The sequence below is a fragment of the Polyodon spathula genome, chromosome 1 (assembly GCF_017654505.1).
Source record: "Polyodon spathula isolate WHYD16114869_AA chromosome 1, ASM1765450v1, whole genome shotgun sequence".
Taxonomy (NCBI): domain Eukaryota; kingdom Metazoa; phylum Chordata; class Actinopteri; order Acipenseriformes; family Polyodontidae; genus Polyodon; species Polyodon spathula.
In genome coordinates, this window is record NC_054534.1 from 4758296 (window position 1) to 4783760 (window position 25465).

Genomic DNA, 25465 nt, shown 5'->3' on the forward strand with positions numbered 1-25465 from the left:
CGGGGGAGGGGGTGGGGAGCGCCATAAGAGAAATAACAACACACACCAGACTAAAATACAAAATTAATTAACTCCCGCTCTATGATACACATACAGTGAAGCAATAATGTAACTTTCCATCAATTAACTATGCATAAATCACCATGTAATCAACACTATTTTTTTTTTTTTTTTTTTAAAGGTAACATTCCCACTTGTGAATCATTTTAATCAGCAGTTTTTAAGCTATAAATAGCCTGGCTAAACGGCAGTCGGGAGTTCAGTTCAAAGCGACAGACAAGCAAACTAAGTGCGAGAAGGAGAGCGGGTTGGGCGAGGGGAACAGAGAATGGGCTCGCCCCAGGTTCAGCTGCTGGACAGGGGCTGAAGCAATGCTGAAGCGTTTCGTCTCCCGGAGAAAACAACAAAAAAGTAAATCCATTAGGAAAGAAAGTAAATACATTAGGAAAATATTTATTTAGTTAGGCCTAATATTTATTTAGTTATAAAACGTTATAAAATGCCAGCACAGCATTTCTTCAGTTCAGATACTGTATCAAAAGGGAAAGACAGAAATGGAAGTTAGACTGAGAAGTTGTTTACAGTTTGAACACCGGTACTGTGTTTACTGTATAAATATTGCATGAATCACTAGTGTAGGGAATTGGGGGACATGCTGTAAAGATGATGGATTGGCTGCTTTAAAGTCTATTTATCCACAACAAAAAGGTATCTTTGACAATATAAGCACAGTGTCCTGCAATAATGCTTCTAGTCTGCTTTTGAGTGCCTCCCTTTGAGACAAGGAGAGAACAATGCATCTCCATGATTCCAGTTTGCAAGAGCTAAGCTGAGGCCATCAAACTCAAATGAGCTATTTTGCCTTTAATTTAAATACATTTAAGGTTCTTGGAATTATGCACAATAGGAACACCAATAAAGCATTTAAAAAGCTCCAGAAACTAGTATTTACACTAAACTAAGCTATTTTGTTGTGAGGCAGCATTTCAGTCTGTTGGAAACTTCAGATTTGCAGCATGAGGATTAATAAAGAATCATATCATTTAATGTTTCAGCTGCGTGACCTCACAAAAGTTGACATGAAGTGAAAGTGAAAACTGAATACAAATTTATAATTTGTATTTGCAAAGCATGCAGAAAACAAAGCTGTGGGAGCCATGTCTGCCATGCATACTAATACTGCTACTAATACTACTACTACTAATAATAATAATAATAATAATAATATAATAATAATAATAATAATAATAATAATAATAATAATAATAATAATGAAAGTAGCACAATACTTCAAGTATATCTGATTACATACATAGTAAATACATTGTGAGTGCACACCAGGTATTCATTGTTGAACTATGTATGTGGTTGCATTGTAACTGCACAACAATATGTGTATTCAGTTACTGTTTTATTACAGTGTATTTAGAGGACAAATAAAGTCTATTATCAATATATTATACAACATATGAATGATACATAACTGATTCTGAACTAATGCATGAACATTATATTTCTGGAATAAAAATATAATTTTATACTTAATGTTTTTTTAGAAAAAGTGCAAAACTTGTTCCATTGGGCATCTGTCTTGTTTGAATGCATGCCCTTTCTCACTAGGTAGGTTTTTCATTATGAAAATCAGTATACACTGAGGGGTTTAACAAAGGAAGGAGCTCTGGAAGTGGGAAGAAGTGAAGTGCTAATATAGTATAATGTACAATGCAAACTGGAACATATGCCCATTACATTTGAATAAAAGAAAGAAAGCTGCTGGAGTTGTGCCTCTGGCTGATGTTGTTCCTCAACTAGCCGCCCACCCGGGAACAGCGCTCTCCAGTGTGAAGGACCCTCTACTGCTGCATGGACCAATAGAAGGTTAATTATGAGTGCCTCTGTTAATGTTCAAGGCATGAGCTGCCCCATTTGTCTACGACTTTTAGTTTATATATAGATTTGTATTCGTTTTTTTGTTGTTTTTTTTTTCAAAACACAAAAAATGTTCACTGTCATTAGGGCAGAATATGGTTAAATGAAGACAAAAGGTTAAAGGCTGACTGAAAATGTATGTTTTTTTCAGGAGAAAGGACAACCACTCAGTCCAGTCATGGAACCTTTAAAAACCAGAATGCACTCTTGATACACAAAGAGCAAAGGAGTCCCTCGGTTAGCTCTGTAAAGACGTGTGACAGGGTAACTGTGTGCCATGCACTGAGTAAGAGTTGTACTAGGGGTTTGCTTGGATAAAAGTGCACCTGCAGCTGTGCTTTGACAATATACTGCCTTTCTGATTGTGTGCCTATTAGTCCTGAATAAAATAACTTTTCAACAGGAGTCAGTTTCTCTTCATTCTTCAGCGACTCTTGACTTCTGCACTTATTAAATTCACCACAATGCATTCAATGTTTATTTTTTTACTTATCTTGTATCCTCTAAGTAATCATTCTGTGCAAGAGGATTTTCAAGCAGTTGCAGCAGTCACATAATCGTTAACTTAGATGTCTGGTCACGGTAATGAATGGTAAATTGCTAAGTGCTATAATATTAAAAACAGGGATGTGAAAACAAAATATCTTTATTTTTGGAGTGCATTCAGAAATGCATCAAGGCTTTTAAAATATAAATAGGTACTGCAGATATACAACTCCGCAGAGAGACGGATGTTTTTTTTCACTGATCAGCTTATATGAAGACATTGTCAAAGTTAAAGAAAGGTCAGCGCTTTTGTGTACAAACAATGAATTTCAAATGAAGGAAGGTTTTATAGAAACTTGACTTTCTTGTCTAGCTTTGACTGTGCTGGAACACTCAATGATGATGATATCAACTAAGGCTGATAAGGTCTGAATTTTTGGGGATACATTTTAACTGGTGTCACCAGAATAACTTAAGACCCAGCCTTCACTGCCTGCAATGATATCATTATGAAAGTACTGTTGGTAGCGTTGCAAAAAATATAGTGTTGATGTCTACTTCCAGCTCTTTTACACATTCATGTTCAAGTTGCACACTTTTTACAACAATGCTCGCACAGCGATTATCACATATTTGTCACTTGGAAATGTATTAATTTTCTGCATGATTGCAAATATCAAAAAGGGTATTGTACAGTTACATTTTACTATTTTTTTAATGGCTTGAAAACCAGAGTGCAGTGCTTAAGTCAATACATTGAAAGCACGTTTTCCACTAATTTATGTTTTGTGAGACATTGTCCAAAACTTTTTGTTGAACTCATTAGTGGTCTTACTGAGGGAAGCTAAGACCAAACATTAAAAATCTTGTTTTAAAAAGCGTGTATTGCTACAAATGAGCATGCAATAAAAAATAAATAAATAAATAAATAAATAAAATAATCTTCCATGCTGGCTATCAAGAGAAAATGAAGGAGGAGGTTAGCATCAGTAACATTAAACTAAAACGCGTGAAAGCTTATAAATTGTAAGTGTTTGATTAACTGTGCTGCATTTTTGCAAGTATGTGTTATGGATAAATAGCATTAAAAGTAAAGGATGAATTTTTTATTCTGATGATGCCCACGTTACCTGATTTTCTATGATGCTGTTATGAAAGGTAGTTAATGAAACTGTTTGTATACAGTGTAGGGAAGGCTTGCTACTGCCTCCTGTGTGCGACTTATCTACTGGTTTTTATCTATTGTTTTAGTTACATGCAAAAGTTAATCATTTGTTTCATTTAGATGTATTGTCACCACTTTCTCGAACACAAAACAATAGTAATTGTTTTTATAAGGGAGTGCATGAGCCTGTCGTCAGTCCCAGGTGGGCAGAGTGGGAGCATCTCTTTGGCTATCTGTCAATCCATGTTTACCTATATAAGCACAATTCTAATTCCGGTCTATTCTTGCGTTAGTTTTCTTCCTCCTCCTCTTCTATACCACAAACAATGCACAGGGCTCCCACTGGGGGGCAGTGAGCTCACTCCCCCTACCTCGGGTTTGGCAGTGCCGCCCATACGCCAACACAGTAGAGGTTCTCTCGGGAACCAGAGGGGACCCCCGGCCACACACTGTACCTTCGCAGCTTATGTGCTTTTTGCCCCTACGAAGGCCCTCTATTGTAATCATTCTCCTCTAGCCAGCTATATGTCTTATCTCTGGCCTCTAAACTGTCTCTATTCACAGGTTCCTTTGGGGCACGTGACCCGGCACCTGGTGCTGGCTCGACCTCAACAACAAAGTCTCCACCTGGTGCCGGCCCTGTCTAAATCATTCTTATTCCAGGTCTGTGACCTTTCCATTCCTACGAGGAGCCGTATCTCCCCAGGTCATTAGAACTGCTCCTCCAAGCAGTAAACTCTCCATGTGTTATATATTCTTTGGTTCCAACCATACTGGAACCTCTTGCTCCTGTGGCTATCTTTGGCTCCAAACCGCTGAGGAAGCTTCTCAAGGTTCTCCGAGTAGTGGGAGTCATGTTTGTTCTGTCTGTTACTAATCTCAGCACTTTTTCTGCTGAGAATCTTTATAATATGGATATATATATATATATATATATATATATATATATATATATATATATATATATATATATGGCAGGATTTGAACCCTAACTACTCATACTTTCACTCCAACTACACAACTGCTATGCTATATAGATTCACATCTCAACCCTTCCAGCAGACTAGGCTACTATTTACATTTACCCTGTCCAAACGGCATGCAATGCCTTAATATAGACTGAACGATTTTGCTATTTCCGTAATATGTGTGAGTTATAAGTGAAAAAAGTAGTGATGTCTGAAAAAAACAAACACCAAGTTGTCAAAAGTGCCCAGCCATTTAAAGTGGAGATATCAAAAACACAAGCCAAGTTTCAAGAAACCTTTGGGACAACCTTGCCCAGCACAAAGCAAATAGACACAATCATGGGCCCCAACGGTTTTAGAGTTGCGTCTATTTGCTTTGTGCTGGACAAGGTTGTCCCAAAGGTTTCTTGAAACTTGGCTTGTGTTTTGGATATCTCCACTTTAAATGGCTGAGCACTTTTTATAACTTGGTGTTTTTTGACTTTTCCAATGTGTTTTTGTTTCAGATAATACATTACGCAAAGGAGTTTGAAAAGGAGCGACATGCTTTGTTGAGCACTTATGACCCTTTCTGCAATGAAGTGCAGTAAAGTCTGGTAACCTGTCTTAAATGAAACTACTTGAGCTGGGATGCATCGTCTTGACGCTGCTGGAGCTGGACATGGGTCGTGGTGTGCATCTTTGAGTCCAGGTACTGCTTCAGTAAAAATGATTTTAGGGAGTGTTCTTGAAGTTTTTGTAAGAAACCTTGACAGTGGACCTGATAGCTTGTGTAGGAGAAGACTTGTTATTATATTATATGCTGTTGCTTGATGTTATACACGGTTGGTTCTACAGGGTTTCCAGGAAGGTTGCATGAGTTGGCTTTCAATGTCACACAGCATCACTGGAGAGTGCTAGAAAAACAAATTATTTTTGTAAGCTTCGCTAGGTTGTCTAGTGTGAAGGCTCTAAGGTGAAGGCATTTTTCACCGCTGGTTAAGTGCAAGAAGAACAGGGATGTGTCGACTCAAATCACCACTGCCCTCCTCAGGCAGTAGTCTTACTTACAGCCACACAGAACTATGAGCACATACATGTTTATAGGTAACTAAAATGCAAACAGCAACTGACAAAAAAAAAAAAAAAAAAAATATATATATATATATATATATATATATATATATATATATATATATATATATATATATATATATATATATATATATATATATGTCCACATTGCAGGAACTGTTATTATGCCAACATATAAACATAACTTTTTTTTTGCTATAAGTTTTAGATTAAAACCCTCTAAATATACCAGTATGTATTTCACAAGACCCAATATAGTTTCGTTCCACAGATTCATTCTATAGCATACATGACACAGAAATCAGGAACTTCTATTGTTGTCACTGTAACAGAACTTTCATAACTTTATAGCTACCACTTTCCATCACTGGGATCATTGCACTGAATTTGGTGCTGATTATAACAGCATAAGCTTGAGAAAACTACATGAATTTAATGAAATAATCTGTGTTCAGACTTGAAACAAACTGTATATTAAACCAGGCAGTTTTATGTGTTTATATATTATGAAAACACCTCAGCTAACCTGTTCTGATTCACCTTCATTTGGTGAAGAGAATGATAAGAAGAAGTACAGAACAAGTCAGTTCTTTGATTAAAACCAGGGATATAAAACAGTGTGGATTATCATACAGAGTGTTTACTCATATATCTTGCTTAGCAGTAACATAAGAGAGATGGGGCAGTTATCATTTTTTCAGATACACAATTGAACACCTGCTAAAACTTTCAATTAATAGAGAGCACCTCCATATTTAGTTGGAACATTATGGCTTGTTTCGACTGAATGTGGAAATTTGTATCCTTTTTTTCATTCACAATAATATTAAAGAATTAAGCAAAATATCTTCTGGTGTACTTACTAGCTGCCAAATATTCTTTTATACCTAACCTGACAGAGAATAGATTCAATTTATAGCCTTTACCGGTTGACGGATCATAATTTTCCAGGACTCGCACATCAAGAAGACTCTACTGAATCTAATAAACGCCGGCTATAAAGGCTGAAAGAAATGATGTTGTAATGACACACCTCACTGGTTGCACTTGAAGAAAGCAGAAACAAGCTCAAATAAGAGTTACATCTTAAAGGAACATAACACAGTTACACACAAGCAGCATGGCAAGCTCCACACCAAAAACACAAGGACTATTCTACGATCAAGCAAGACATGCAAAACCATAAGCAGCAAGTTTAAACAAAGCACTGTGTAAGTAAGATGAATGGATAATAAAAATATTCATGCATACCCTGCACTCAACTTGCATGATCCCTGCCTGCTTAGATAACACCAATTACTTTGCATTTTCAGTACGATGCATGAATGAGATCCTTCATTACCCTATTCATGTAAAGTTCCTGATTTAACCCTGAATTTGTGGTCATAAGACCCTGAATTTGTGGTCATGCTTGATCCTTGTGTTAAACTCATCAAGCGCTTTTGAAGGATCCCAGGGTGTCAGCTCAACTACATTACTGGGGAGTTGATTCCAGACCCTCACAGGTTCTCTGTGTACCAAAGTGTCTCCTATTTTCTGTTCTGAATGCTGCTTTTTCTAATGTGTCTTGTGACGCTCATTAGCACAGGCTATTGATAGTATCAGAATACGGGAGTCACACATACAGTATTCAAAGAATTGCTTGTCCAATCGTGGTGAAACAAGCTAATGACATTAGCACAGGCTATTGATAGTATCAGAATACGGGAGTCACACATACAGTATTCAAAGAATTGCTTGTCCAATCGTGGTGAAACAAGCTAATGACATTATTTATCATGTGCTATTGATATTAAAGCATTGATTTGATTTATCAGAATTATATATAGAGAGAGAGAGAGAGAGAGAGAGAGAGAGCTAACAGGCCATCCGATAGGAAGTGCTCCTAGTGGGCTGGAGTGAGGCTGACAGGACCCAACCAACAGCACAAGAGGGATCAACTGCAGCTCTGGAACCAGCCTGCCATAATCAGGAGTACATCATTGGGCTACGGGCTATAGATGCGGATAGTTAGGGATGATAATTAAGGTGATTAGATTAGTCATTGTAGTTTAGTTGGCCAGTACATGTAGACGATGCAATTAATTATTACGCAAAAAGGCTGAGCATTCACTAGACAGTGGACCGTGACCAGGGAGAGAAGGACAGAGCTGTGTTGGAGGGCTGTAGTAGGCCCGTAACGGATAGTTATATATATAATTCATTAATCTATTTAGAACAGTATTGTAAATTACGGTCATGTACATGTAGACGATTGCAATTAATTATGGCAAAAAGGACTCCGTAAGTGATATGCACATTTTGGCACCGTGAATCTCTTACTGTCTCGACACAACTGTATGGTTTGCGAAAGCTATTGTTTATATATATTGCTATATATATATATATTATATTAAACTACGTGATGACACGTGAAATCTTTTTCTTTTTTTTTTTTTTTTTTTTGTGTTTGTTTTTCCACAGGAAGTTTGGAGTAGACCCAAAATAAAAGCTGACTCACCAAACTGTGTCGACACGAGCTTTCTGCACTAACGAAAGTTGTATTTTTAGTATATTTAGTTATAAATCATATAACATGTGTCATATATGTGAACTTCAGTTTTTCAAGTATGGGGTTACATTTACATTTAAAGATCTCTAAATTAACTTGCCCACTTGTGACGTTTTCCTAAGAGTGGCGTTTTCCTTGGTCATCGACCATTGAGATCTTCACTATGGAATACTCGACTTATGGTTGAAATATAAGAAATTGCAAATCTTATCTACGATTTTACTGTAAATTTACAGTATAATCGTAAATCTTGAAAAACTACTCACTTCTAAATCTTTTGTAGTCATTTTTGTATTACTTTAGTATAAATACATATTAATTTGGATTCATATGTTTTTTTTTCTGACTTTATGTGAACGAAAAGACACAAAAGTGCCCGTTTTCTCATTGGAAATAGTGATATTTTGAAATTTACCTGTCCTGGTCACAAAAGCAAAGTCTGTGGGGAATAATAGCCATTTTCTATACTTTTGAGGCATAAGCAATCAGGAAATAACATTTACTACCCAGGAACAAAAATTGTGTTACATGGTGTTATTTACTCACTGGTTCTAATGAAGTCATTACTTAAAATATCTTCCCTGAGTTGGCAGAGGAACCACGTTGCTGCAATAGTTCAAGGCATACTTTACAATTCATGTTTTTGTTCAACAAATTATATTGTTTTTCTGGTTAACTTCTTAGATCTATGCAAATATAAACACGCTTTATGAATAGAAAACATTTAAGAATAGTTTAAACAAAAGCATGAATTATTTATGACTAATACCTGAGACTACTTTTCAGTACAGGTTCATCTGTGTATTCTTCTGTCAGGGCACCTCATAAAAGGCAGAATATTAAAGCATGACTCACCATACCATAAAGCCTTCATTCACCCATTGCAAAATTTTGGTTTTGTTGAAAGTCTAGCCATTATCCCTGCTGTGATGGGTGGTTAAACCAATAAAGCCCTACGTTGTTTTCCCAAAATTATTTCTTCCCCATTTGTCAAGGAAATACATTGTGGTAAGGCTATAGAGCATTGCTCTTCCATCTGGAGACACAAAACCACAAGAAGTCCTTGTCCACATAATCCAACAACATCACAGTAAGTGGCAGGGGGAAATGATGCTGTGACAAAACATACTGTCATATATTCTTTTTCAAACCTTTACTATGGTATTTTATGAGGTTGCGTTTTATGTTAGAGTCAAAAAGCTTTGCTGTCCATCACTGAAATAGGTATTGTTCTATTGCTCTGCACTCTGAAGGCTTTCTGAAATAATCAATACTTTATGACTCACAGGAATGCATTTTTTTCATTGTGTTAGGTTGAAGAGTTTTATTTGAGGTCACTAAGGGAGATAGTCGAGCAAAAAAAATGAATTAACTTCATGGGGTCTATTTTATTGATCTAAACAGCAGCAGATCGCAATACCAACACTGACTATTAGGCCTTATCAGTCTCCAATCAGCCCTGGTAGAAAAACTAGATTGTGCACATTTTACATTATTCTTCAAAAGTGTTTGTGAAATCATACTTTCTTGTAATACAGGAACACATTCTTTCAAAAAGGATTAATTATTTTGAAGTTTAGTGCACAGTAATTAACAAGAGTACTTTAATTTTATAAAGCTGACTAATCCTGCTATCAGTGCTCTGTGAATGAATACTGTGTACTACAATAATATTACAACATTGGTGAACTAATGACCCACTGTATTTTAACCCCAGAGTATGCCTCTGTGTTTCTTGTATATGTGGTTTGCTCTGCCACCTCTGCATCAATGTTTCCCTCTGATCCATCCTCCTGCCTAGGACGCTGAAACCCGGGCTCCACCTCTCAAAAGATGGGCTCCATTGGAACTGAGTGGGACACCAAGCCCAAATCATACCTCCTTAAATCTACCCCTTTCACCAGACATGGCCCGCTAGTGGAATAACATTTACACTTACAGTACATAATGGCTTTCTCCACAAGAGATTCCAAGGAACTTCACAATAAAATAATGGGAGCCTTCAAACAGCTTTACAATGAATCTGACAGACCATAAATAACAAAAAACTAAACCCAGCCCATCCGGTCATGACCCCATCCACAAACATTAAGGCCGATAGTCTCCAGTGCTACCAATCAAACTTAATAAATCAATGATATAAACAACACTTTAACAATCCAGTTTGTTCTCACTACATTATGTTACAGGAACATTTTTACAATCAAGAATTTGCTGAGTTTGAAAGTAATAAGATAGTCATTCAGCTGTTGCCTCCTCAGTTGGATTACTGAGATGCTGGATGCCTCCATGAGTAAATCTGTACTCAACTGTACAAATCCAATACTCAAAATGCAGGCTTGTAATAGTGTGTGACAATCATTGCCTAAACTAGAAAATGATGACGTGGCGTACTTGCAGCAACACAGATGTTTGTTTGTTTGTTTATTTGTTTGGTTGGTTTCTTTGTTTTTTTGTCACCTTGCTCGGTAGCACTTTCAAATAATGACGGCCAATTCAAGTTCATTTCAAGAGTTCATAGGATTGTACAGGAGTATTAGATTTTCTTTTGATCTATTGATTTCTGTAGTCAAGCATCAAGTGAATATTTTCTAAGACACTCATTTTCCATCAAATTTAATTTTTCACGTCAGCTTTGGTCCGTTAAAAAAAAAAAAACACCTTCAACATTACAGTACTTTGTAGCCTGGAAAGCAACCGCACCAGAAACAGACAGAGCAAAGGAAAATGGAAAACATCACAAGGAACTAAGAAGACACATCCAAGCCATTAATTAGATTAGGCCGATACAATAATAATAACAGCAATAAGAATGATGTCTGCTACAGTGTCAAACGGCAGGAGAAAGACGGCAAAACAGAGGAAACGGCATGAAATAGAATCACAGAACATAAAAAAAAACTTTCTATACAAACAGCTGGTGAAGATTCAAGGGCACAGCACCTACCGGCCTGGTGTGACAGTGGCTAATTGAGAAAGTATTGTAAAGTTTACCTTTAAGTCAGTGCTATAACATTGGAGGAATGTTTCCATTTAATACCCTCCCACCATCCAATTTCACTGACTGATCTGTCAGTCGTTCATTTCCCATAACTCTCAGGCTGCCAGACAGGAAACAAGGGAAGCTGTCAGTTGAAGGTTAAGAAGGTGATTGCGGATGTTGCAGTTGTGGTAATTCATGCATGTTCCCTCTGGAGAGGCCCTCACAAACCTGCTGTGGGTTTGAGATTCAGGTGCTGCAAGGATAACAGCAGTACTAAGAGGCAGCAGCTACAGCCCAATCCAGACTATACCGCTGGCTCATCTGAAACCATTTCATGCACATTTCGATTCCCAAATGCCTTTTAATTGGATTGAAAGGAGATGAGACTTAAGATTATGTATTCAGATTACCCCCACAAAAAAAAATATAGGAGTGGTGCTGTGTTTAAAAAAAAAGAAAAATTGAAATAGTTTTTAACATTTATTAAAAAAATATACATTGCTAAACACATACAAACCTTGTGTAATACAGAAGTCACTGATCATAAACGCGAAACAGGCGTTATCTCTATGTGCCAGTGTCAAAGATATTTAGGTATATTCCATTAAAGCTCTTTCAAATTAATAAATTATGTTTATCAAACAAATATAAAACTCATGAAGACCTCAAAATGTAACTAAATTGTAAACTAACAAATAACTAAATACATAAACACTACTGACTTTAATCATTATTGGATTGAAGCTGAAACTGCACGGAAATAATGTTTTTTTTTTTTTTTTCCCTTTGAATTTTTTTGTAATAAAAGTGCTGACATGTTTGACATAACTGTCCCTTTAAATTGGTTGTAGCTAACAAAATGATTTTATAAATCATACATTTTTCTGAATATTACATTTCTAATCTGTTTAATATCCTACTACAGTATTTATGTCTCATTAGTTGCGTATGGATCTTTATATCTGTTATCTCAGCAACAAAAAATGGCCACTAGAGTGTGCCACTGGAATTCTGCCCTCCTTACAACTGAGTTTGAAAATCTCTGCACACCCAGAGTGATCCTTTATCTAACCCCTCAACTCAAAGACTGTGTGAGAGCTAAGTTGTTTTTTTTAAATCCTTGGTCATTACCCTATAAGCACTCCAGTATCTTTGCAACATATTGAGTCTCTATTTTAATGCAATATAGAGCAAAGCTGCATGATTTCAAGTATGTATTCAAGCAAAGCATTTTCAGCAATCACACCTGCAGTCAGGTAGATTCCCCAGTCCAAACAATACAAATAATTACCAAAAGACACTGCAATCCCTCCAGACAGAGTGTGGTTTGCTTATAAATTACTCAAAGCAAAAAAAAAAAAAAAAAAGTTCTTGTGTTACCACCAATACGTTTGAAAAAAAAAATGATACACTTAAACCAGTTTGAAACAAACAATTTATGTAAGACATTACATATAAATTTATAAATACACTTATAAATTTAAAGTCTGTTTCCAGCTCTAAATCATTGTAGGAAGAGAAAAAAAAAAAACACATAACAAGTGCTCTGACTTTTCTGTTCACATCATGGGTTATTATTGCTGTGTTACCTGTCTGACAATGTGGGCAATAATCCTTACACTATCAGGGCACTAGAGAGACCATGTTGAAAAAAGCTTTGAAAGTGCCATCAATGAAAAAAGTTTCTCAGTGTCCATTACAGGGATTCAAATAAGAACATTAACCCTTTGCGGTCCTATGTCGGAACAGGTCCGACATTATCAAAAAGACGTCGTCAGGCACAGGTCTTTAGTTGTTTTTTTCTCCGGAAAAAGCAAAGAAAACCTTTCAATGGCAAAGTGAAACTGATAGGAGCTGAAAAAAAAGGGGGTTTTCTGAGCAATACACATAGCCCCTGCAGCACAGAGATAACATGGGCAAAAACAAAGAAGAATATCAGACATTTGCAGAGATTTGTAAACAGCGCGTGTAAAATAAACAGCGTGTGTGAAAATAATCTGGACCTGACACACCTGGCAAGCGCTAAATAAATGGACTGCAAAGGGTTAAGAACAGTAAAAGATGATCTGCTGCCCTAAAAGAGTTTCACCCTCTCAAGGGTTATTGATCAGAGGGGTAATTACTGTGTCTGCTTTTATTAGAATAGCAATTTGCAAATCCATTCTCATTACTTTTCTAGTCTGCATGTTCACTTTGACTCAGGTGAAGCCGGAATCCAGGCACTGTAGATTCACTCCCTGGGGAACAGGTATAGGGCCACTTCTGAAACATGAATCTCTCTGCTGCACATTGGAGGAGGTGGTATCATTTTATATCTCAACACTTACTCTTAAAGTGGTTTTAGCTAATGAAATATGTATTTAGATGTTATCTGTTTTGCTATTACATTAGTGCAATATATATATATATATATATATATATATATATATATATATATATATATATATATATATATATATATATATATATATAAATGCTTTTTTTTTTTTTTTTTTTTACAATAGCGTGTTTTTTCAAAGTTCAAAGTGTGGACTCTGGCTATATTCCTTATTTTAACATGTTAATGACCTTAATAAACTACTTTACATCTTTTCCTGAAATCCTCCGCATTTTACTTTTAGGGCCCTTGCTGGGTATCAACCGAACGACCATTTGTGTACCCCCGAGACACTCACTATTCCACCATGTGACAAAAGCTGGTTATTTTGTTGACGTTAAAACATACAGCGTGTGTAAACTGTCAGGTTTGATAAAGATTACTATTCAGAACGATTTTTAGTACATATACAGTGCCTATAGAAAGATTACACCCCCTTTCAAAATGTTCATCTTTTGTTGCCTTATAGCCTGGAATTAAAATGCATTAAAATAGTTTTTTTTTGTTTTTTTTCCCCATTGAGCTACACATCCTACCCCACAACTTCTAAGTGAAAATAATATTCTAGAAATTTGTGGAAAAATTAAAAATAAAAACTGAAACAGATTGGTTGGATAAGTGTCCACCCCCCTTGTAATAGCAATCCAAAAAGGTTACCAATCGCCTTCAAAATCACAAACCAAGTTAAGTGGCCTCCACCGGTGTTAATTTGTAGTGATTCACATGATTTCATGATAAATTCAGCAGTTCCTGTAGGTTCCCTCTGCTGAGTAGTGCACTTCTAAGCAAAGACCCAACCATGAGCATCAAGGAGCTTTCAAAAGAACTCCAGGACAAAGTTGTTGAAAGGCACAGATCAGGCGATGGATATAAAAAAATACCAAAGGCCTTGAATATCCCTTGGAGCACAGTCAAGACTATTATTAAGAAGTGGAAGGTGCGTGGCACCTGCCTAGTTCAGGCCATTCCTCCAAACTGGATGACAGAGCAAGACGGAGACTGATCAGAGAGGCTACCAAGAGGTCAATGGCAACTTTGAAAGACCTACAGACTTTTATGGCCAAGACTGGTCAAAGTGTGCATGTGACAACAATATCCCAAGCACTCCACAAATCTGGCCTATATTTTACTCAAGAAAGACCACCTTGAATCCCATTTGAAGTATGCAAAAAAACATTCAGGAGATTCTGTACCCATGTGGCAAAAAGTTTTGCTGTCTGACAGAACTAAAATGGAACTTTTTGACCTAAATAAAAAGCATTATGTTTGGCACAAACCCAACATAGCACATCGCCCAAAGAACACCATCCCTACTGTGAAGCGTGGTGGTGGCAGCATCATGTTATGGGGATGTTTCTCATCGGCAGGGACTGGGGCACTTGTCAGGATAGAAGGGAAAATTAATGAAGTACAGAGAAGTCCTTGAGGAAAGCTGCTGCCTCCTGCAAGAAAGCTGAAACTATGACAGAAGTTTGCCTTTCAGCATGACAATGACCCAAAGCACACAGCCAAAGCTACACTAGAGTGGCTAAAGAACAAAAAGGTAAACATCCTTGAGTGGACCTGTCAGAGCCCCAACCTAAATCCAATTGCAAATTTGTGGCATGACTTGAAGGGTGCTGTCCTTCAACACTCCCCAAGGAACTTGACAGAGCTTGAACAGTTTTGTAAAGAAGAATGGTCAAATATTGCCAAATCCAGGTGTGCAAAGTTGGTAGAGACCTATCCTAACAGACTCACAGCTGTAATTGCTGCCAAAGGTGCTTCCACCAAATGTTAACTCAAGGAGTGGAGCCTTATCCAATTATGATCTTTCAGTTTTGGATTTTTTTAAAATGCTTCTCAAAAAAAAAACTTTTTCCCCCTTAACAGTGTGGAGTTTGGTGTGTAGGTAAGTGGAAAAATGCATGAAACTCTGAGGCACTGACAGAACAAAATGTGAAAAAAGTTGTAGGGGTGTAGACTTTCTATAGGCACTGTATAATAGCAATGCATAGTAGGAGGATGATCCATACAAAAGTCATTTTTCTGATGCCTTACTCTTGTCATATCAACTTTATTTACACCATACTGCACCAACAGAAGGTGACTCTAATGAGTCTAATGAACCTATTAAATAAGCACAAGAAGAAAGCCATTTCCTAAAAACAGGCATAAAAGAGCAGTCACTTCAGAAGATAAAAAGACTTGGTAAGTGTTCTACATGAAAACAGAGGGCAAACTTAATTAAAACCCTTACATTAGCAGATTAACAGTGTCTCGCTCCTACAAGTCATCTGACACTTGTTTTCTAGTGTCTCAAAGCGACCATTTAATGCAGAACAACTTAAACAAAACATGTTGATACAGTCAGTTGTATATTACTGTCTCTTCTGAGATGTAGTGGCCTGGCCTGGAATTGAAATGCAAAACCAAGCCTGCAGAACAATTTATCAAGCAGCCTGGTGCACTGGGAAACTACATGCTGTGCACAGGGTGAGTTTTAATTCAAAAGGTCAGAATTTAAGGAATTAAGAATATGGCACACAGTACCATTGCACACTTACGAGCCAATAATGATAGAAAACCAACAAAACAATGTGAATATGTGATGTTTGTCATATACCATATTATTGACAAGCGTCAGCAGGATATGATGATTGACACAAAGAATGAAGCAAAATGAAGTGAACTAAAAGAGAAGAATGGATACAACATTAACATATATTTCACACCCAACTGGAAATATCTTTTATCTGTTTTTTGCTGTAAGGTTTGAGCTTCTTGTCACATATAATGCATTTCAGAACAAGCCCCCATCCCCCATTGTAACAGATATTAAATAACATGAAAAAGTTAGAACCGGAAAAGATCATTTAGCTGACTCTAATGTGCCCCAGGCAGAATACATTAGAACATCTTATAACATCTCGAGTTATTTTAAGGAGCAGTCAATCTGGCTTGTTCCTACTGCCTCCATTACTTTGACTTTAGCCGATGTTGGATTCCCTCATCAATAACTTTATTTTAGGCTCTCTTGTCATATTCCTAATTCTATATGCCAGAATATGAGATTGGGATATATATATATATATATATATATATATATATATATATATATATATATATATATATATATATATATATATATACACACATACACACAGTGCCTTGCAAAAGTATTCAGACCCCTGACCAATTCTCTCATATTACTGAATTACAAATGGTACATTGAAATTTTGCTCTGTTTGATATTTTTTTTTAAAACACAAACTAAAAATTAATTATTGTAAGGTGACATTGGTTTTATGTTGGGATATATTTTTAAGAAAAATAAAAAACTGAAATATCTTGCTTGCATAAGTATTCAACCCCCACACATTAATATTTGGTTGAGCCACCTTTCACTGCAATAACAGCTTTGAGTCTTTTGGGGTAAGTATGTACCAGCTTTGCACACAGTGTTGGAGTGATTTTGGCCCATTCTTCTTGGCAGATTTGCTCCAGGTTGTTCAGGTTGGTTGGACGATGCTTGTAGACAGCAATTTTCAAATAGTGCCACAGATTCTCAATGGGATTGAGATCAGGACTTTGACTGGGCCACTGCAGGACATTCACCTTTTTGTTCTTGAGCCACTCCAATGTTGCTTTGGCCTTGTGCTTGGGATCATTGTCCAGCTGAAAGGTGAATTTCCTCCCAAGCTTCAGTTTTTAGCGGACTGAAGCAGATTCTCTTGCAGTATTTTCCTGTAATTTGCTCCATCCATTCTTCCTTCAATTGTAACAAGATGCCCAGTCCCTGCTGATGAGAAGCATCCCCACAGCATGATGCTGCCACCACCATACTTCACTGTAGGGATGGCGTGTCTTGAGGCATGGGCAGTGTTAGGTTTGCGTCACACATAGAGCTTTGAGTTTTGGCCAAAAAGCTCTATCTTGGTCTCATCTGACCACAAAACCTTTTCCCACATCGCAGCTGGGTCACTCTCATGCTTTCTGGCAAACTCCAGACGTGCTTTCAGATGGTACTTTTTTTTTTTTGTTTTAATAAATGGATTGTAAAGCCTTGGTTAGCTGGATGTAGATGGTAATAATTTGAATAGACTGCTGTGCCGTGTGAGATTAAACCAAAGGAGTCACTTTAATAAATCTCCTCCTACCCAACTTGGTACAAAGAGGACAGTTACTTTATTTTAGTCTATCAGCAATTGTAATGTAAAGTGTTTTAGCACCCAGAACATTAAAAGGGAGATGTTTTTATCTGGTATTTTTGTTGGTGATGTATCAAAAGCACGCACTCTCATTTATTTTCATTTAGATTGGTTTTGGAGCTGGCTGGCAAGCAATGCCTTGAATGAAACTGCTAGAAAGGTATTGCATCAGCATATTGGAAAGGGTGTGTGAGAATGACACTCCGCAAACTAATAGGACTGAAGTTAGGGCCAGCCATGTTTCTTTACCCAACGCACTGTAGATAAGAGTGGAGACTGGGGGCAAGAAAACCAGAATCACAGCAAAATGTTTTAATAAAACAACAAAACAACAAAAAAGCACATACATAGTTGGGTCTGAATACTTTTGCAAGGCACTGTAGGCACCATTACTCCACTCCCAGCCACTGAACTCTGTAGCTCCTTCAAAGTGATTGTTGGCCTCTCTATGGCTTCTCTCACAAGTCTCCTTCTTGTTTGAGTGCTGAGTTTTGAGGGATGGCCTTTTCTTGGCAGTTCCTGGGTGGTGTGATGCAGCTTTCACTTCCTGATTATTGATCCAACTGCTCTCACTGGGATATCCAAACACTTGGATATTATTTTGTACCCTTTCCCTAATCTATGCATTTGTATTACTTTATCTCTAACTTCTGTAGAATGCTCTTTGGTCTTCATTTTCCTTCAGATTCACAGCCTTACCAATGATCCTTCAACAGTGGGGTTTTTATCCAGAAAATGTGACAGCAACTTTAATGGTTCACAGGTGGAGGCCAATGGTAAGTTAATTGTGTCCTCGTTAGGGCAATTTCTTTCATCGGTGCAAACTGGGAGCTTCCACAGCACAGGGGTTGAATACTTATGCAAGCAAGATATTTCAGTTTTTTATTTTTCTTAAAAATATTTCCCAACATAAAACCAATGTCACCTTACAATAATTGATTTTGAGTTTCAGTGTTTTAAAAAAAAAATATCAAACTGAACGAAATTTCAATGTACCATTTGTAATTCAGTAATATGAGAGAATTGGTCAGGGGTCTGAATACTTTTGCAAGGCACTGTGTGTGTGTGTGTGTGTGTGTGTGTGTGTGTCTTACCGGTATTTATTTTTTAAGTTTCATGTCAAGACTTTGAATGTCACAATATTTAAAATGAAGGTCACAGTATTGTAACAAAGAATGTGTTATAGAAACACACACCATGAACAGTATTAAGGGGAGCCATACTTTTTATGCTCTATGTGTTCCTTGTATTTCATTTCTTACCTCTTTAATATCCTATTATGTGCATTCTGTCTGAGTCTATGTTGTTGCTTCTGCTGACATAATAATTTGCCATGCTTACAAACCACTGCAGTAAAACTGATTCTGAAGACTCCTCAAGGCCGATTGTGTGAGAAGTGCATCGGGGAAGAATATTAGCACTGCTCTGTACAGTGTTAAGGAGAGAATCATGTACGGAATCCTGTGCAACACTCATGGGATTCCCCATTTCACTTCCCCACCATCAGCCTCAATTAGTCTGCAATAGATGGGTTATAATGATCTAAACAGAAACAACAACATAGGCTTGTACTGAACATTATAGGATATGAAACAGGTCAGAAATTAAATGAGGAAAATATGATATAATGTATTCCTTCAACAGGACATGGGAACATGAATGCGGACAACACAGAAATGTCACGAAGGCTGATCCCGGGATTAACTCATGCAGTTCATATGACCTAAGCAAAAGGAAGTGGAGTTAATTAACTGTGTTGTATTTTAAATACAGGTATATCCCAAATAAACTTTCTCAGCACAACAGTGGGTATGTTGGGGGGGGGGCGGGTGACAAAAAAATAATAACAAGGAAAGAATGGATTGTAAAGCCTTGGTTAGCTGGATGTAGATGGTAATAATTTGAATAGACTGCTGTGCCGTGTGAGATTAAACCAAAGGAGTCACTTTAATAAATCTCCTCCTACCCAACTTGGTACAAAGAGGACAGTTACTTTATTTTAGTCTATCAGCAATTGTAATGTAAAGTGTTTTAGCACCCAGAACATTAAAAGGGAGATGTTTTTATCTGGTATTTTTGTTGGTGATGTATCAAAAGCACGTACTCTCATTTATTTTCATTTAGATTGGTTTTGGAGCTGGCTGGCAAGCAATGCCTTGAATGAAACTGCTAGAAAGGTATTGCATCAGCATATTGGAAAGGGTGTGTGAGAATGACACTCCGCAAACTAATAGGACTGAAGTTAGGGCCAGCCATGTTTCTTTACCCAACGCACTGTAAATAAGAGAGGAGACTGGGGGCAAGAAAACCAGAATCACAGCAAAATGTTTTAATAAAACAACAAAACAGTGCCATCTTTGAGGACCGCATCATTTAGGGATTACCTCATGTTGATGTCGGTGTTAACTCAGACAACATAACAAAACAAGTTATCACATGTGTTTAGATACAGTAAGCACATACATAATTGCTATTTTTCTCCCTTTTTATGTTTTAAAATACAGCATATGTGCTGTGATGGTATGTTTACCAAATATACTTGACTATCCTCCCTTGATTAAATATCTGACTCGTTTTACTGGGTAAAGAGAAGACAGAGAAAATGAGAAAATGACTGTAGCTGTATTTTTAGTGTAGGTACACAGTACACCAGAAACTCTAATACATATTATGATCCTACAATGCTTTTGGGTGTTATCTTATTGTAAATTACCATTTTACAACTGAAACCAGCCTGATAATAGCAAGGTTTCAGTGAGAGCAAGGAAATAGAGAGAGAGGTGGGAGGTAAAGGCAGACATTAAATCAGCTTTATTAGCAGAAGAGTGACAGTTCCAGAGGGTACCAGCGAGTGGGAGGATGGGAGAGGCAGGGGGATGAGGTTAGAGGAACAGCGGTGGAGAAAGGACAGAACAGGGATATGAGACACAGTCACAGCAGGACAGGTGAGACAGACAGGTACAGTAGTAGTGGGAGGAAGAGCAGTGGAGGGAGGGTACAGACCTGTCTAATAGTTGGCATCTTTCAGAGTGCTGCTATTTTCGGATTTTCTCCAACGGACTCCCACAGCTAGCCTCCTTTGGTAGAGAAGCTCTTCATGCTGCAGCATAAATAAGCTAGCTGTCTATTATACTAATTAGAAGGAGAAAAGCTGTGTGGAAACCAATCAAATCACAAATCAACCTCAATTCAATTTAGACACACTCATCTGGTACTGATCACAAACAGAAGACCACCAAATTAAACCGCCACCTGTATAATGTTACTTAAATACAGCTAATGCTAGTTACTTGAAGCAGGATCACTCACCTAATCTGCCTGACTCTGGTTACCTGTAAACAGATGTTTTAAAAACATGCCACCTGTATCACTGCCATTGCTTTCATATGGTGTTGGACAGATCAGCGCGGGGTGATACCGCTAGTCCTGCGGTGAGGCTCAGCGGTACTGCTCAAATCGAATCCAGAGTGACTTTTTTCTGGATACCGTAACGGGATGAATTATACGACAGCATGCCGCTGCCACCACCTTTGTTTAACCGGGGGGGTCTGGTAGTTATTGATATATTTTTTGTATAAAGGAGGAGAGTGAGTAAAGTCACATCACAAAGACACCATACCAATAGGATAGGCTAATTGAGTTAATAATTATCCGTACCATGGGTAAGAGAAGGGGCAGACATACTGCAGACATTAGCAGGGTAAGAAAATAACTCAATAAACAATAAATTATCAGTGAACTTAAATCTCAATACAATCAAATAATAAGTAACAATACACAAACCACAACAAAGTAGTCAAATCAACTAATTGTTAATAGCAAACAAGTTACACAATACCTATACATCACAGCAAACTCAAAAACACAGAAAGAAACCGCCACCAAAGGTTAGAGTGAGTGTGTCTGGCCCTTACAGATTTACATTTGTTCACATACGATTTAAATAGTGTATCAACTTATAGTTTAAGTGTGATCACGGGCGATAAAACACAGAGACTACAATGTAGAAAATACATTACAATAGTATAGCAGTTTAAAAGAACACTTCCCTGATTTCAGAATCGGTCAGTCCCCTTACAGACTAATAGAATCTCGGTGCTCACTCAAATGAGTCTATTATTACCCTATGTAACACAATTTTTGTTCCTGGGTAGTAAGTGTTATTTCCTAATTGCTTATGCCTCAAAAGTATAGAAAATGGCTATTATTCCCCACAAACTTTGCTTTTGTGACCAGGACAGTGATATTTCAAAATATCACTATTTCCAATGGGAAAACGGGCAAATGTGTGTTTTTTTCGTTCACGTAAAGTCAGAAAAAAACCAACATATGAATCCAAATTAACATGTATAATGAGTGAGTAGTTTTTCGCGATTTACAATTATACAGTATAATCGTAAATCTCGAAAAACTACTCACTTCTAAATCTTTTATAGTCATTTTTGTATTACTTTAATATAAATACATGTTAATTTGGATTCATATGTTGTTTTTTTCTGACTTTATGTGAACGAAAAGACACACATTTGCCCATATTTTGAAATATCACTGTCCTGGTCACAAAAGCAAAGTTTGTGGGGAATAATAGCCATTTTCTATACTTTTGAGGCATAAGCAATTAGGAAATAACACTTACTACCCAGGAACAAAAAAAAAAAAAAAAAAAAAAAAATTGTGAGATACAATTTTGTAGTTTCTTAGATTGCTTGATATTAAATAAAATATCGAAATTATGTTCATATAGTTTTGTTTTGTTTGTTTGCTTTTTTTTTTCTTTGTCTTTTTGTTTGTTTGCTTTTTATGTCTGCATCCTAATATTCTACTAGGTCATACAAAACTTTTGACCATATATGTAATCTGTATTAGAGTACCTCCAAATCTACGTTACACGGCAAACCAACAGAGAAAATGAAGGAGTCTTTTGTACTTTATCAGATTTTTTACATGAGTATTAGCACTGATGACGCAAAAAAACAAGCCGAGGACACGACCTCAGTGTCCTCATCGTAGCTGCTAGTGACTGTCATGCGCGAAGTGCACAACTTTAGATATGAGAAGTTGAGACCAAGTTCAGCGGCATATATAATCTTAAAAGACTACACTTCCCAGAAACCATTTAGCCAGTTCCAGGAAGTTCATGTGTTGAGCTATCCCATAAGTCTGCTCTCTGTTCTTTCAAAAGGAAGGTCGGCTCAGAGATTGCAAGTGTGTGAGAGAATTTGAAGTACAAAATAAAATCAAATAGTCATGCTTGGCCAGGCTGTCCGCAGGTTCACCACATCTGCTATTCGCAGGTCTCATTATGGAGAGGGACCAGGAAAGGTATGCTTGAATGAGAGAACTGAGCTTTGTTATGGCAGTTTTAATTTTAAGTGAAAGAGAGTTCCCGGTTAAGGGATTTCAGGCCTGGTGTAAAGGCCGGGCGCTGGAGGTCAATCTACTGTTACGATGTTGATAAACCATAAGAAAGAGAACTAGCCTTAGCAAAATACTTACTGATTGTTGCTGTTTGTGTTGTATTTATAATTGTGTTAATTGTTGCTGAAGAGTGAAGGAGAGAGGTTGTATAATTCAGTACATTTATAAGAACAGCATTATTATTTCTATTAATATAGATTACAGTTCAGTTAATGCAATAATAGCTTGGATGTTTGTTGCAATTACTATTTAATAATGTACTTTCTTTTTTTTTTTTTTCCCCGTCCCAGAAGGAATGTTTTACCAGAAAATAGTTCAGCACATTGAAATACATATGCCAAGCATTTCACAACCTTCCTAGTGCAGCTGCTCTAGTGCACCTAACACACTGATAGTTCCTTGGCACTGGAGCGTCACACAAAATAGGAAAGTGCAGTCCAGGGGCAAGTTTGAATTAATTAATTAATGTTTTTTTTTTTTTTTCTGGTGACACTTAAATTGAATGAAAGACATGTTTTGGGACAGGTGAGCTTATATGTATGAGTTATTCAGTGAAAGTGGAAACGCTTTGTGGTGTACCTGACAGCGTCTGACTAGTTGTCTCCCTGGCCTTGTAGAAAATGTGTGTCATTGCTACATGCAGTGGACTATTCTGATCAACAACTAATACATTCCCCCCTCTATACATATTTACTTATTTTAAAAAGAACAGCATAGGGGGGCTAACTTAACCTTTGGACAAAAACCTGCTTTGTACTTCATGCTTGTCCTGCTTGTGTGGGCAGCACACATGTTTTTACTTTAAAATTCCAGCGACAGCACAAGCTGCGCACTAAAATACTCTTTTTGGTTTTAGTGGCAAGTCATGGGCAGCCAAACCTGTAGCACCAGGCAGTGGAGATGAGGTGTTTGGTTAGTCTCGTGTCTGGTTTATGTTCAAGGGTGAACCTGTTTTGGACTAAAGTTTTGGATTTCACGTTTTGCGTGTATCAGATTTGTTGGCGGGGGGAAATAGTTGATTTTTTTAAATTATTTTTTGCAGAACCTTCCTTTCTCTGTTGAGAACAAGTGGAGGCTGTTGGGGATGATGGTCGTGTTCTTTGGCAGCGGATTTGCTTTCCCCTTCATTGTTGTCAGACACCAGCTGCTGAAGAAGTGAAGAGTTTTAATGTTCATTGGATAATATACCAGGCAAGTTTTGTTGATTTGCCATATGCCTCCCCAGGTGTAGCAGGCACAGTTCCCTCCCATTGAACTAAAAGATTGTTAAAGTTCAGATGGCTGCATGTACCTCCTGTACCAACATATTTCAACTCTCCCCTCCTGATGCAAGTGTAATATTTGTTACCCTTAATTATGACACCCCTAGGAAACATTAAGTTATTGGTGCATGTGATGTGAACATATTGGTATGATTTTAAACAGCGATACAGTAAACACTTATTTACCATATCCAGGTGTTCTGTGTTTATACCGGGATTATCATAATGATGCACTGACTAGTGCATGGTAGTTCTGGGTTATTCACTACTTTGGCTAATCAATCCCATACAATTCTAGATCTAGTCATAGATGACTGCATTTTATATCTTTTAATTTAATGGCACAGTGCTTTACAATTACATGTATCTCCAATATATAGAAGAAATTCAATTTTTACATTTGTGCCTACCTTGGGCAGAATATTGTAATTTAAAAAAAGTCAAATATTGATTCTCATTCTAGTTTTTGTGATGACCCCATTTAGACAGATTATATTAATTTTTCCTATTGTGTATTAACAGGTCTGCTTTACCTTGGAAAGTATTTATCCTGCAGATTACAGACTTCATGAGCAAAAATCAGTGTTGGGATCATTTGTCACGCTGGCTGGCTGTGTGTTTGTAAATAAACTTACTACATATGAATACAACAAGACTGAACAATTTATTTCCAGTTGAATAATATCTGAATCAAGGTGAAGGTGACCCCCTTCCATAGTCTGAAGTATGATCACTTGATTTCTCTGAGTTGTATCATGGTAACTGTTTCTAAATGAATGCCAACAGGCATCTATCCAAGATTCATTGGCTATTGTAGAGGAAGTGTCATACATCAGTGGATGGTACATTTTTTATTTCTTTAATTTTCAAGATGTTGACCATTTTCACAGAACCTGATTAGCACTAATCTTGGGCTACCTAATTCTACTTGCCTTTATATAAAGTAGGCTACACTGTGATTGCGCACTGTGTAACCAGGTGTATAAGTGTAATCTATGATGTAATGCAGTGGTTCTGTGCTGTAAATCCTTCTAAACACATTCAAGTGTTTTTTTTTTTTTT

The 25465-nt window shown here is 37.1% G+C and overlaps 1 protein-coding gene across 1 annotated transcript; it reads left to right on the plus strand.

The window, feature by feature from the left end:
• The first annotated feature begins 22879 nt into the window (after positions 1-22879).
• Positions 22880-25053, plus strand: LOC121312922 (cytochrome c oxidase subunit 7C, mitochondrial). Its single transcript, XM_041244849.1, has 3 exons — positions 22880-23045; positions 24184-24332; positions 24926-25053. The coding sequence occupies exons 1-2, from the start codon at positions 22971-22973 to the stop codon at positions 24298-24300; spliced, it is 192 nt and encodes a 63-aa protein (XP_041100783.1). The 5' UTR covers positions 22880-22970; the 3' UTR covers positions 24301-24332; positions 24926-25053.
• The last annotated feature ends 412 nt before the right edge of the window (positions 25054-25465 follow it).

Coding starts and splice junctions, on each gene's coding strand:
- LOC121312922 (XM_041244849.1), top strand. CDS start 22,971: ATGCTTGGCCAGGCTGTCCGCAGGTTCACCACATCTGCTATTCGCAGG. Junction 23,046..24,183: donor ATGGAGAGGGACCAGGAAAG/GTATGCTTGAAT, acceptor TATTTTTTGCAG/AACCTTCCTTTCTCTGTTGA.